The 14,335-nt window shown below is 30.2% G+C and overlaps 8 protein-coding genes across 8 annotated transcripts; 4 read left to right on the top strand and 4 right to left on the bottom strand.

Annotated features, from left to right (window-relative positions):
- Positions 1-535: 535 nt before the first annotated feature.
- cgd5_890 (hypothetical protein) lies at positions 536-3,394 on the top strand (the record flags this gene model as incomplete). Its single annotated transcript, XM_626041.1, has 1 exon — positions 536-3,394. The coding sequence occupies one exon, from the start codon at positions 536-538 to the stop codon at positions 3,392-3,394; it is 2,859 nt and encodes a 952-aa protein (XP_626041.1).
- A 135-nt stretch (positions 3,395-3,529) lies between these two features.
- On the top strand, positions 3,530-5,365 carry cgd5_900 (MRP like MinD family ATpase; the record flags this gene model as incomplete). Its single annotated transcript, XM_626042.1, has 1 exon — positions 3,530-5,365. A coding segment is annotated over one exon (1,836 nt), but the record flags the coding sequence as incomplete, so codon positions are not given.
- Positions 5,366-5,395: 30 nt separating this feature from the next.
- cgd5_910 (protein with conserved domain that is fused in vertebrates to neuralized domain repeats) lies at positions 5,396-6,481 on the bottom strand (the record flags this gene model as incomplete). The annotated part of the gene is made up of 1 exon (XM_626043.1): positions 5,396-6,481. The coding sequence occupies one exon, from the start codon at positions 6,479-6,481 to the stop codon at positions 5,396-5,398; it is 1,086 nt and encodes a 361-aa protein (XP_626043.1).
- A 226-nt stretch (positions 6,482-6,707) lies between these two features.
- cgd5_920 (Pre-mRNA splicing factor Pro1/Prp6. HAT repeat protein) lies at positions 6,708-9,479 on the bottom strand (the record flags this gene model as incomplete). Its single annotated transcript, XM_626044.1, has 1 exon — positions 6,708-9,479. The coding sequence occupies one exon, from the start codon at positions 9,477-9,479 to the stop codon at positions 6,708-6,710; it is 2,772 nt and encodes a 923-aa protein (XP_626044.1).
- Positions 9,480-10,430: 951 nt separating this feature from the next.
- On the top strand, positions 10,431-11,062 carry cgd5_930 (hypothetical protein; the record flags this gene model as incomplete). The annotated part of the gene is made up of 3 exons (XM_001388223.1): positions 10,431-10,679; positions 10,727-10,825; positions 10,868-11,062. 3 exons carry the CDS (start codon positions 10,431-10,433, stop codon positions 11,060-11,062), a joined length of 543 nt encoding a protein of 180 aa, XP_001388260.1.
- Positions 11,063-11,215: 153 nt separating this feature from the next.
- Positions 11,216-11,674, bottom strand: cgd5_940 (histone H2A; the record flags this gene model as incomplete). The annotated part of the gene is made up of 1 exon (XM_626045.1): positions 11,216-11,674. One exon carries the CDS (start codon positions 11,672-11,674, stop codon positions 11,216-11,218), a length of 459 nt encoding a protein of 152 aa, XP_626045.1.
- Positions 11,675-12,203: 529 nt separating this feature from the next.
- cgd5_950 (Csn12p/Rpn3p family protein; component of the COP9 signalsome) lies at positions 12,204-13,481 on the top strand (the record flags this gene model as incomplete). The annotated part of the gene is made up of 1 exon (XM_626046.1): positions 12,204-13,481. One exon carries the CDS (start codon positions 12,204-12,206, stop codon positions 13,479-13,481), a length of 1,278 nt encoding a protein of 425 aa, XP_626046.1.
- Positions 13,482-13,506: 25 nt separating this feature from the next.
- Positions 13,507-14,241, bottom strand: cgd5_960 (Oxr1p like TLDc domain containing protein; the record flags this gene model as incomplete). Its single annotated transcript, XM_626047.1, has 1 exon — positions 13,507-14,241. The coding sequence occupies one exon, from the start codon at positions 14,239-14,241 to the stop codon at positions 13,507-13,509; it is 735 nt and encodes a 244-aa protein (XP_626047.1).
- Positions 14,242-14,335: the final 94 nt, after the last annotated feature.

Here is a 14,335-nt window from a genome sequence, read left to right on the forward strand (position 1 = left end):
ATTAAACTCCTAGCCTCTGAATAATTAATCTAGTTTAAAACCTCTTTTCTCTAAATTAGCTTGAGCTCTCAAAATATCTTCTGCAAGATCTGCTTTTCCATTAGATACGTTTGAAAATTGAAGTAAAGAAATTGAAATAGATATCACTGAATATAACCCAAAGCCTAGCAAACAAACAAATGGAGACTATTAATTACAGTCAATGAACTTTACTTATATATCGCCTTACTTACCGCAATCCAGTAAACTCTAGTGTTGTTCTTTGAATTTGTTCCAAAGTGAAACAAGCCAAAAATCCAAACAAAAACTGAAAACAATAAGATAGAAACTACTTTTTTTCCATACCCGAAGTAAGGGAGTTGATCTTTTATTTTTCTTTCCATTTGAGACTTGTCTTTAGAATTTATTTATTTATGGGACCTTTTTTTGTGCCCCTTATGTCATGCGCCTTCTAAATCCAAAGAACAAAAACATTTTTTTTGTATCATTTATAAATGAACATCATAATTAATAATAATTAAGAAATTTATAACATATGGAAACCCAAGCATCAGAAAATAACTATTCTCATAATTTTCAAAAAAGAATCATGCTATGTGAAGACCCATCAGAGAATTTGACAAATCAGCTTATTGAGGAATTAATAGACCCCACAATATTTGTCAAAAGCTGCATTTTAAGGGGTTCAAAACATATTTCAAAGTGTATCGAGAATTTTGAAATTGCAACCAAGTATGTTAATGATCAATTAGAAAAACAGATTGTTGAATTAGGGCACATTAATACAATTCAATGTATGTGCAGTGATATTGTAAAACTAGATAAATGTTCTAAAAATATTGGAACATATTTTTCCGGCTATAAAAGCTCTATTGAAATTGACACAATACCAATCGTTCAGAAATATGATAGTATCAAAGATAATATACTAATTTCAAAACGTATACTTGAGATCCAGGGCCTTTGCAATAGAACAATTGAATTTATTTCGTTGATTTCTAAATTAAAGGCCCACTTTGGACTAAAAAAATCTGATAATGAAGAACAATATGAGAACTTCTTTATGAATTTTCAAAGTGGTATTCCCGATTCAATTGATATTTATAAAACAAGTAAAATAATTGTTGAATTAGAAAGTATGATTTACTTTAACGAAGAAAGCGTTGCCGAATCTGAAACAAGTGAAAGGAAGATAAATAATTCAACAGTTTCAAGCCTTGAATTCCTCGAAGTTCTCCAAGAAGATATTAAATGGTTACGTAAAATTAGTGCGATATATAGACAAAATGGTCATAAAAAATTGTTGAACGGAATTGAGGAGCTGGATAATGCTTCAATTTATTCAGGCTGCGTAATTTTAGATCAATTTGGTGAACTATGGGAACATATTGATATAATTGTTGAAGATGTAATGTTGAAAAGGCTAAATCATACGTTTCAAGTCTGTAACTTGCAAAAATGTATTGAAAAAGTAGATAAATCAGATGAGGTTTTTGCAGTTAGTATTCAATATGCCACTTTTTCTATACTAAAACTAGTAGAAGATGCTCTTAATCAAGTAATATTGGGTCTAAAACAACTAATCTGTATTCATGATACATTGATTGAAAATAAAATCAATAATTATCAAAAAACTAATCAAATGAATTTTGTAGATGCATTTTGGGAAAAATGCCTATTATTTTTTGAAAGTGTGTTCAATAATATTTATTCTATTAACTCTAAGAACCCAAATATTCATCAAATTTCGTTTGGAAAAGAGATTATTGTGAATTCATCTTTAAAGCTCGAGCAATTATTTCATTTACTAATTAACTGTTATCCTGATATGTCGAATATGTTTAAAATTGCAACAAAGAATATTAAAGCATTGTTATCCTCTTCTTCATCCAAGGTTATAGCTAATTCTATTGTTAACGACAAAAAAATATTTAATAGTATTTCAAAAATTAGAGAAGTGTATCTATCTTCAATTATAGATAAATTTAATAGACTTTTTGAAACCATTATACCAAACAAAAATAATTTGTCTGATTCGTATGAAGAAATAAGCAGTCGAATATCAGAAATTACTCAAGAAATAATCGAAGAACTACGGAGAACAAGATCATGTGATGAAATTTATACTCAAATATATGATATTTTTAGAAATGAACTATTATGTTTCATGGTAACATGTGAAACAATCATTCAACCAGAAGGAGGAATAATTGCTCATTTAGAAATAACCGAAAGCCAATCCAATCACAATTTTCTTATTGAAAGTAATGATTTAAATATTAAAAAAAGATTACCTTCCCCAACTCAATCCCACATAATAAATGCAAATATTTCTATAATCGCAGCAATTTTGTCGATTGAAGTCAAGAAAATTTACGAAGTTGAATTTATAGACAATGTTGATATTATTGAAAGAGATAGAATAATTGAGTTACTTAAGTCATTACAATATAAATCCGTTGGAAAGTGGTTTTCGCATACGTCCTTGGCAATTTTAGAATTAAACATTACAATTAACTACAATAAAAGCAATTCCAGATCAGAAATAAAAGACAATAGATTAAAAATTGGCCAATATTTTGTTACGCTTTCGCAAGAAATAGTAACGAATTTCATACAAAATTGGACTCCTCTATTGTATAATCATGATTTTTGGAGTAAATGTTACGTGTTATTTTGCAGAAATATAATAATCATTTTTTTGGTTAACTTTACTTTAAGAAGCGAATTGGACGAAGAGAATTGTTTTGAAATAGCTGAAGAAATTGTTTCTCTTCAATCTATTATATCCCATTTTATTTCCGATAATAACATCAAAAATCTATTGTCTAATGATATCAAGATGATCCAAGATTTCCGAAGAGTTCTTTTTTCAGATATAAAATCGATTAGGGAAGCAATTAACTTTTCTATTAATACGAAAAATAGAGAGCCAGACAACAATGAGTTGTTATGGAAGTCTATCAATGATTTGGACAATATGTTATTTATCGTGCACATTCTTAATCGAATATTTTATATCTTTAATAAGTCGAATCATTTTTCAATTCAAAGTTTTACTGAGCAATCTAAAATTTCAAACCCTCAATTGTCAAATATCTTAAATTATTTATTATTTATTAAATTTAATAAATACCCAACGTGTGAATCAGATACAGACTTATTTATTATTTTCAATGTATTTAAGCAAAATGTAACTACTAGCGAATATATTAGTGATCCAAAAATATTACCATCAAAAATTCGAAACTATATCGATACAATTAAAGAAGAATTGAAAGCCTGTCATTCATGTTTAGATGGTTTTATAGATATAGAGGATTTAGAAGTGATATTAAATTATATCGAGGAAAATTGTCAGAGTTACAATTGCCGCTCATATTGCTCTAATTAAAATTAATTCTTTTAGGTGCTTAAAAAAAAGTGAATATGTTATCGGAATATTCAGATACATCTGACAATGAGATGGATCTAAACGATCAGGTATGTTATTTTTCTTATGAAGATATCTTTATTACTTTTTTTTTAGATTATTAGACAATTGAAAAATATTCATTTCGATCCAATTAACTCAAACATAAATCAAGATGATAAATTAAGCAATATTATTGAGCAAAATATCATTAAAGACTACAAATATGATTACTATCGTGGAATAGTCGATGTTACCTTAACAAGCGATATTAATAAGAATGATAATATAAAAAAAGAATTGCTGGAATTAGGATGGGTCAATTCAGTCAATATTTTCGTTGAAAAAAAAATAGAAAGTCGCAAAAATGCATCAATAGAAGATAAAAGGAACGAAATTTTATTATCTCTTAGTAAGGTTATCGACCCTGACCTAAATAAAGATATTGTTAGCTGTGGATTCGTTAAAGATTTATATTTCGATCCAGAATCATCTGAAGTATCGTTTACTTTGGAGCTAACAACGCCAATTTGCCCACTAAAAGATTTATTTGAAAAAAGCTGCACTGAAATCATTAAAAATGATAGAATTTATGTGAAAGAAGTTAATATAAAATTTACCTCTAAATCAAGCAAAAAAAATCAAATAATTTCCAAAGAGAAAACACATAAAAATCTTGAAGCTGTATCTAACATTATCGCAATTAGTAGCTGCAAAGGAGGTGTTGGTAAATCCACTCTAGCTGTAAATATTGCATTTACTCTAAGTCAATTGGGAGCGAAAGTTGGTATTGTAGATTGTGATTTATATGGGCCAAATCTTGAACAACTTGTTCCTATGGAATCAAATACGGTATTTTACAAAAAACCTAGCAATGAGACAGAAGAAATAAGGACCAAACTAAACAAAAGAGGACTTTCTAAGACAAATAATGCAATAATACCAAATAACAATTTGAGAGAGGGCTTTATTCCTCTTATATATAAAGGCGTGCAATTAATTAGCTATTCTTATTTACTTAATACGAAAAGTGATTCAAATAGTTCAAGTAAGGTTTCAAGTATTTTGAGAGGACCAATTGCAGGTTCAATTGTTACACAACTAATTACTGGAACTGTCTGGGAAGATCTTGATTACTTAGTTCTTGATTTCCCACCAGGTACGGGTGATATTCAACTTTCAATTGCGCAATCAATAGCAATTGATGGAGCAATAATAGTTACAACCCCTCAAGATTTAAGTATTGCAGATGTGGAAAGGGGAATACATTTATTTAATAAATTGAATATCCCAATTTTAACAGTTGTTGAAAATATGTCTTACTTCATCTGCGATGGATGCGAAAAGAGACACGAGATATTTTCTAAAGGTGATTTTTCCTTAATAACTGAGAAATATGGGCTCGAGCCAAACTTCAATTTTCCTTTATTTTCAAACCTTTCGAAATGTAAATTTCATTCCAATTCAAATGAGGTTGATTTTCCATATGTTATTGCTGCAAACAAAAATGACAGTGTATATTTAGAGTTTGTAAAATTGTCAGAATTTATAGCAAGAAAATTGTCTAAGAATAGATACAGTGACTATAAGCCAAATTTTGAATTTGATAATAATAGAAAGATAGTTATCTGTCAAATACCGAAAGATATTAAGGAAATTTTTGTACAAGAAAATACAATTGATCCATTGGTCAAATTTAATGTTTCATATATTGATATTAGGAAATTATGTAGATGTGCAATATGTTATGATCCTGGGAAGGCTCGATTTAATGAGACATATGAACCATCTACATTATTAATTGACCAAATAGAAACTATGGGCTCATACGCTATTATGATTAATTGGTCAGACGGTCACACAAGCATAATTTCATATAACAATCTTATAAAAATATTTGTAAATAAAGAGGACGAAGTTAAGCTATGCCAAAATGAATTGTTAACTTGGTGAATTATAATTTATAGATTAGCAAGATAATGTTTAAATATAGGTTTGACTTGTTTTAATAGGGATCTTTTGCGATATTTCTTTTTCAAAATTATTCAATGATTCATTTTCATTTAATTTTAATATTGAAAGCGATCTCAAATATTTTTCTACCGATGCACAAATCTGTCTTTTCTTTAATTGACTAAATCTATAATTAACTACTGGACAAGTTCCTCCTTTAATTCGAGCCCCTCGTTTCAAATAACAATCGCAATTAGAAGATATTTCATTAGGACAAAAGGGAGTACTCCCATCATATGGCTGATACCACCAACTGTCATCATGCAAAAAGTATGTTCCAACAGGATATTGACAAATTGGAGGTTCTACATTTCTTATTTCTCTCACTAAAACAGCTTTAATTAAATTCCCCATTTCTTGATCAGATTTCCATTCGAGTTCGTAATTACCTATATATTTATCAAATTCGTAATTACCCAGCCCACTTGTTTCCCATTCTTTAACATAAGAGTTGGGTTTTTGGACAATTTCAACAACTATTTGCCACCACTTTTTGGACTCCTTGATTTTGAATGGTGCAGAATACAATCCAAAGCTTGCATATAAAAGCGAGGGTGAAGTAAAAATAAAATATTGGTTTGGGATATGTCCTTTCCGAATATGAACTGTTTTATTATTTGGAATCACTAGTCTCTTGTCTTTTAGTATACTTTTTATTGCCTTATGAGTTGTTCCATGATAAGACAAATCCCAATTTTTGACATTTTCCTCTTCGAATTTACTTATTTTTAAAGGATATCTTGACCATCCATTGAGTTCTACACCTGAATTAGGATCACTTTCATTAATTTTACAATGATCACGACAACAAGTTTTTTTTTCAAAGTCTAAATAGCTTTTTAGGTTGAGTAATTCAATTAATTGATCTGTATTATTGATACACTGACAACCTTTTGACAGATTAAAATTTTTTTGAGATGATTTTTCATCAATTTTATATTTAAGATTCAAAATATTTGCCGAATTTGAAGTTTTTTTTTCACTATTTAAATTATTATTTATAAAGATTTGTTCATAGAAATCAAATAATTTACTTCGCTCACTTGCTTTTTGCATGCGTATAGAAAAGCTATAGAAACTAAATAATTCAATAATCAGGCTTGCTACCTTGATCTTTATCTAAAAATAATTACTTTCTTTGAAGCAATTGATTTAAGATGATTTTAACCTTAAAATACTATTTTATAATTTACCCTAACCTTTTTTAAAGATGCAAAAAAAAAAAAAAAACAGGTTTGGAATTTACCACATTTATATAAAAATTTAAAAATATAAAAATTGATTAAATTAATCCTAAAAGTTGTTTGATTTCATTTGAAACAATAAAAGATTTTTTAATGCCATATATTAACTCTAGACAAATGATTAATATCTCATTGCTTTTCTGATCCCAGAAAAAATGAGTTCTCCTAATATTGTTCCATTCAAACCCTTTATTTGGAGTAGCATTAATAAAGTCATTTAAAGCGTCTCTTTGAGATTGAAAATCCCCATTTAACAACTCAAATGCAATATAATGTATCCACGTATCACCTATCTTATTATCAATTTCCAGTGCACTTTTGAACCATTTTCTTGACTTATGAAAATCATTTTCTTTCCAAAATGATATTGCAATAGCAACCAATACATAAGGATCATTTCCACACTGTTCTAAAGCAATTAAAAATTTGGATTTTTGTTTTTGCTTTTGTTCAGTGAAAATGCTTTCTGCGTATAGCAATCCAGATTTTGGGCATTCTTTTAATGCTTTAGATAAAATTTGTGGGATAAACTCATTATTTCCTGCATTTTTTTCCAACTTAATTGTTTGCATCCACAATTCTGGTTGATTTTTGTTTTTTGAACGGGCCAAATCTAGAAATGTTCTAGCTTTCTTCCAATTTTGCAAAAGCATTAATAATTCAATAGTAGAAAACCACAATTCTATTGAATCGCTGCAGAAGTTCAATCCTTCTTCGTATATTTTCAAGGCTTCATTGATCCGATCAGGAAAGGCTTTTCGATAAATAAATCCATATAAAAGCCATAAATTTGGAGAGCTTGGATATTCTTTAACAGACTCAGAGCAGTAGAGTATACACAAGTCATAGTTTTTTTGGTCATTTTCTAGCTTGATTGATTCAACCCAAATTTGTACCGATGGAGAGTTAGTTCTTTCTCTCTCTAAAATAATCTTGGCACGTTCTATTTCACCCTGAGATAGTTCTAATCTTGCTGCCTCCAATACTATTTCTTCTTTATCGTTTAAGCTCGAAGAATATCCTTTCGACAGAATTAATCGTGCAATTTCGGCATTCCCATTTGCTGATTGATTTTGTGCGGCTTTCAACCAAAGTATTTGTTTGTCCGGACAATTCTTAAGTGATTTTTGTAAAACATGATCTACCTTTTCAAAGTTACCATACTTTTCTTCAAAATTAGCCCATTTTATCCAAAAATATTCTTTTGACTTAAACATATCTGCAGATGATTCAAACATAGCACGTGCAGATATTATATTATTTGATTTTATGAAGTTATCTATATAGGAAAAAACTTGATCATTAATTGCGTCATCATCAATTCCAAGATTCCATGTATTTTTTATTATTGAAATACATGTATTTGAATAACCCTCTTTTTCGCATTCCCCTGCCCTATTTAACCAATCATCTCTTGAGTGTACAAACCTTTTAGCGGATAAATTTGAAATACAGCGTTTAACAATTAATTCGACTTTCTCAACTTTTCCATTTTGCTCTTCTAACTTTGCTGCTTCTACCCAAATACCAGGAAATGTAGGCAATACTTTTCTTGCTTCATTTAGTATCTTTTGCGCATCGCAGTATTCGCTTAATCTTGCATATCTTAGCCAAAGCTCCTCAGATTGAGGTACACACTTTACAGCCTTTGATAGTAGAGCTTTTTCAGATTCATTATCAACAAGTGATATTGCTTCTTTCCAAAGTTTAATTGAATTTGGAATAAATTCAAGAGCTTTTTTAATTATTAGTAACTTTTTATTTTTATTTGTCTCTCTATTAGCTGCAACCATCCAAACTTTAGTTGAGTTTGGGATAAATTTTATTGATTTCACAATTATTTTGTCTATTTGTTCTGGCTTTCCTAATCTAATAGCCTCCAGCCAAATATCTTCATTCTTTGGGCACATTTCACAACCTTTTGCAATAATTTCTCTTGCATGGGAAAGTCTACCTACGAACTCTTCGAATCTGGCTGCAGCTATCCAACCTGGAGAATGTTTAGGGTTTGTATTTACTACTGATTTAAGTAATAGCCTTGCTTTTTTAATATCAGATAGATCCCCATTTAATTTAATACCAGCTGTGTTTAAAGAACTGAGATATTTTGATGGGTCAATAACAGATTGTCCAGAAACACTGCCCATTGCCTTATCTAATTTTAAAGAAAGGATATTACCCTTAGCTGTTCCAAGCTCATTCAATTCAGTAGTAAGTTCAGTGTTTAATTCTGAATTAGAACAGTTTTTTTGGGTTAGAGTTTCAAACAAGTTCTTATGTGAAGATTGTATAATTTCATCTGGTACAGGCAAGAAAAGTTTTGGTTTCTTGTTCTTAATATAATAGTCTCCTGGTTCAGGAATTTGATCCCATTCTTCAATTTTTACGTCCCCCAAAGATTTCTTAAGACCTGAAAACTGCTCTTGTAAAGTCGGCCTATGTTCTCTTACCTTAAGAATCTCCTCTCTAATTTTCTTTTCTTTTTGTTTTTTTCTTCTGGTAGACAATTTCTCTTCAATCATTTCATATATCGAATCTGCTTGCCGATCATCATCATCGTATTTAATATCATTAAATAGATGTTCATTAAACCCAGAAAATTTATCAAACTTGGTATCAGAATAATCACCAATATCAGCCTCAATTGTAATTGTTTGATCATCTCTACTGACTCCGCTTGCAAACCCAATAGCACCACGGCCTTTTCCAGGAACATAGTCTGGCGGTGGCTCGCCAAAAATATTATGTTTTTTTGAAATCTGTAGATCTGAAGAATTTATTCCAAGAGGATATGTATAAGAATTATTCATTCTTACAAATAAAATCTTTGCATTTAAATGTGTCTAATTTTTGTTTCTAAATTACCGCATTTTATATTTAGATGATAATATTCGCTTATTTTGTATTAAATTGCTCATTAATCAATAGTTCCACATATGCCCTTGGACCTTCTATTATACCTTCCTTAGTTTTAATTATCCATTTCTCATCTTCAAGAAAAGAGATAGTTTTTTCTACTGAATGTTTTATCTTAACAATCAATTTAATAATTAATATTAAACTTACTTTCTTCTATGGAACAATTTTCAAAGGACTTTTGTGAGCATATTTCCTCAAATGGAATGGGGTAATCTTTTGAAAAAGTCAGAAGATTGATACGATTTAATATTTACTTACCTTTCTCAGTTATTAGTTTTAAAATATCTGTAATACCTATTAATACCAATCCAAATTATGTAAAGTTTACATACCTTTTATTTCATTATAATCTTTAATTTTCTTAAGTCCAAGATTTAGAAATCCAAACTTTTCTTTGCTTATGCTTTCTATGCCTTCATTAGAATGAACGTTACTCCTTAGACCAATGAAGTCGTTTTCGTTATTTCCCTTAGTGAATACAACTTCTAATAAAAGCGAACATAATTCATCATTGCAGGCATTGACCAATTCAAAAATATTTTCAAAATCTCCTCTTGAGTTCTCCTAATACTGATGAGATTTTTATAATAAATATTATTACTTACATTTAATACATTTAGGAAATTATTTGCATCTTTCACACTTGTTACCTAGCAAAAGTAAAGTGGTTTAATTGTCTAACAGAGGTAACTCACTTTTACAAGAAGCATGCACTGAATAAATAAAGAGATAACTTTACTTCTTCCAGTTATTGTTCCAGAAATCATTTTGTGAGAAGATATTAGCGCTCTAATAATTTCTATATTTTATTATTAATCATTAATTGCTGGCTTTTGAATAATATGATTTCTGATCTTATAATTAAAGAAGAAGTTGGGCCAGGAAATGTCCCTAAGGCTCTATTTATTTCATCAATAGAAGAATTTGTTGGCGATAGACCAGTTTATGGTATATTAGAAAATATCCAGTTACTTAATAGAAAATATAAAATAATGGAAAGTTCAATAAAGACTCAACAAGAATATCTTATTGCCAAGATTCCAGATATTGAATTGGCAATAGAATCGGTTTTTCAAAGAAAAAAATTGCTGGTACGTTAATTGTTTAAAAATCTAGAACATTAATATTAATTTAGGAGAATAACTTGAATAAAAACGAATTATACTTTCCTGTTTCTGACAATTTATTTGCAAAATGTTCTTCTCCCCCGTCAAATACAATTTACCTTTGGTTAGGTGTAAGTTATTAAAGAATTATTTGATTATTTAACTCCTTTTAGGCAAATACAATATTAGAATATCCATTGGAAGAAGCGATTGAAGTGTTAAAGAGTAATCTTTCTACAGCTAAAAACACGATAAAACTATACCAGGAATCCTTAGATTTCATTAGGGAACAAATAACCATTATGGATGTAAACACCGCGAGAGTTCATAACTACGGTGTTATGCAAAGAAAACAAAACAAAGTATAGTTTATCACTCTTAAAATAGATAATTAATACTTTTTCTAGGATTGGAAGAGTCACGCATTATTGCAAACTAACCTAGGAACAAACTAATTAGAAATAAATATCTAAAAGTTCATTCTCTCACATTAAATTGACCGATGAATGTAATAATAAACTTCATGGACTCATATTACCCTTTTTACCTTTTTTCCCTATTAAAGCCTTACCCATAAGAGACTTTTCTATGTGAGGTATTACACCACCACCTGCAATTGTGGCCTTAATAAGGGAGTCCAGCTCTTCGTCACCTCTAATGGCAAGTTGAAGATGTCTAGGCGTAATACGTTTGACTTTAAGATCCTTTGAAGCATTACCAGCCAATTCGAGTACTTCAGCGGTCAAGTATTCCAAAATTGCAGCTGCGTAAACAGAGGCAGTTGAACCTACACGACAATCTCCTGGAATACGATGCTTTAGCATACGTTGAATACGGCCGACTGGAAACTGAAGCCCTGCACGAGCTGCTCTGGAAGTCGGTTGCTTCTTACTTCCCTTACCAGAACCTGCTTTTCCTTTTCCACCAACCTTGCCACCAACTTTACCACCTATTTTACCTGATGAGGTTGCGCCATCCATAATTAGCAATATTAAAAATATAAGCAGTCTTGGTTAAAAAGATATTTCTTCGTTAAGCTCAATACAAATGAACTTTATCAGATGATATAATGAGCAGATTATTTTGTTTCATGTGGACAAATTAGACATTAGGCGCGCACTAAATACCGCAATACAGTAAATTGCATGAGTAATTTTTAAATCGTAAAAAAGTAAAGTGCCACTATTTAGTTTTTCTAACTCGATTACATTTTTAATTTCGACCTCTGCATTTTGGTTAGTTTATATGGGTTTTGTTCATTAATAATACACTTATTTTTGAAATTAGAGTAGTAGCCTCTATTCAAATCAACGCTAAAATGCGATTACAATCGTATTCGATTTCTTATTTACGTTTATAAATATTCATATGTATTATTATTATATATGTATTACAATCTGGCTAAGGTTAAAATTATTAGTTCCGCATCAATAAGTATTTTTGCTCTTAGTTTGGAAAAAAAGGTCTAGGTAGTGCGCCAGTTCTTGATAATAGTTAAGATGTCAAAGAATGGTTTCTTCAAATGAATATAAGAACATCCTGGAGTGGATCGCATCTGTACATTTGTCTGTTTCAAATAGAGATGGGAGAAATCTGTCGAACCTATTTAATTTGAGGAATTTTAGAAATACTATTAAAGGCAATCTCTGTTCTTTTTATACCCAGGACATCAAATTACTCACCCAAAAATCTTTCCAAAATAAAAAAAATCTGTTTTCTGGGTCTCTTTCAGTAATTATTGAGAACTTTTTAGAATTATATAAGGAATTAATGAAAAAAAATTGCCAATGGGCCAATATTCTTATTAATGGGACTGTAATTCTGAATTCTTGGATTGAAATATATCGAGACCAAGAAGCATTTCCCTGTCACTGGGTGGTTCCAGTACTATCATCAACGTGCATATTAATATCAAAGATAGGTATTATGGCAGATACGATGCTTAATTCTGGAGATTTAGATGATGACGAAAATGAAGATTATCAAAATAAATATCAAATTTCAGTCTTAAATTCGATCAGGCAGCAAATTGGGAAATTTAGAGGTGACGATGATAGACAAGCTGGGTATGTAATTTTGATGACTGAAAGCATTAAGTGTTGCATGCAATTAAGAAATATGCAAATGGCTTCAACATTTTTAAAACATATAGAATCATCCAATATTAATCGGAATAGAGTTCCAAAAGGCCCAATGGTTTTATTTTGTTATTTTCTAGGGAAATTGTATATGCAACAAGATAGATTTGTTCTTGCTGAAGAACAACTAATCTGGGCATTTGGAAACAGCGGAAAGAACAATAAATTAAAAAGAAATATTCTTGAATGTTTGATACCTGTAAAATTTAGGTTAGGATTTATCCCTAATATTTCACTGCTTAAAAAGTACAACCTAGAACACTATTTTGAGATATCAAAAGCTATATTACAAGGTAATATTAAACGATTTGACGCTGCAATTGAAAAATACTCATCGTTATTTATAAATCATGGAACTATACTTTGCATTGAAAAAGTTAAGTTTATTTTATATAGGAATTTAATGAGGAGAATTCGCAATTGGTGTCGTAAAAATCTTAAGGGCGATCCAAATAAACTCACATTTTCTGTTTTTGATGCAGGCTTCAAGTGGCAGTCAGATGAATTATTTGACCAACAGGAAATGGCATGTATTTGTGCAAACCTAATAAAATTAGGTTATATTAAAGGCTACATTTCTTGGGAACATCAAGTGATAGTATTTTCTGTTAATGATCCTTTCCCAAAATTAAGTAACGTTAAATCATAGTTATTTTCAGTTAGTAATTTAAGTTTTATTGATAATCATCCACTAATGTCCAGACCTGGAATGCATTGACAAGGAAGTCCTCGTGGCTTGATAGAGTTGGAGAATCATATGTTGAACACGGAGATGACCAACCTCTAAAGAACTCTCCATCGATTGTTAATGAATATGATCCACCACCTCCTATTGCAATCCTTGAGTTATCAGTATATATGTAAAAGCAATTTTTGCCGCTCCATGGAAAAACGCTTATTCGTGAAATAGATTTTGATGATTCCTTTAAATTGTCTCCATTTTTTCTAAAGTTGCTTTCTTCTCGTGCAAGTCTATATTCACTAACTGCAAATTCTGTAAAGCAATCTTTCATCGATGTCCTGAGGTCGCAATTACTTTTGCTTGGTTCTAAATAGTTAAATTCGGTTTTTTCTGTTGGGTTTTTTGTATCAATAGTAGATAGTTGCTTGTATGTAAAAACAAACATCTCACCTGTTCCATAATAATTGGTTGAATTTCTTATCGACTCGGAAATAAATGCACCGAATACAACGCCGTTGGTATCACGCACAACTAAGATGCTTGGACCTTTATTTGAAACTCTTCTATAAAAAGAACCAAAAGATACCCCATGTAGCTTTGAACAGAATGAAAGTTGCCACCTTCTGAGAGCTAGAACAATAGGCAAATAAGATGTAATTTCATCAACCATACCTTCATTTAGTATTTTTTTTGCTCCCTCTGGAACTTTGAAACTTGTGAGCCACATGAAATAACTAATCGAGCATCCATATCATTACATTAATGTGTGCTATATTAATTTTAGGATAAAGTATTTACCGCCGACCAAACACATGGCAATT

Source organism: Cryptosporidium parvum, chromosome 5 (assembly GCF_000165345.1).
Source record: "Cryptosporidium parvum Iowa II chromosome 5, whole genome shotgun sequence".
NCBI classification, from domain to species: Eukaryota; Apicomplexa; class Conoidasida; order Eucoccidiorida; family Cryptosporidiidae; genus Cryptosporidium; species Cryptosporidium parvum.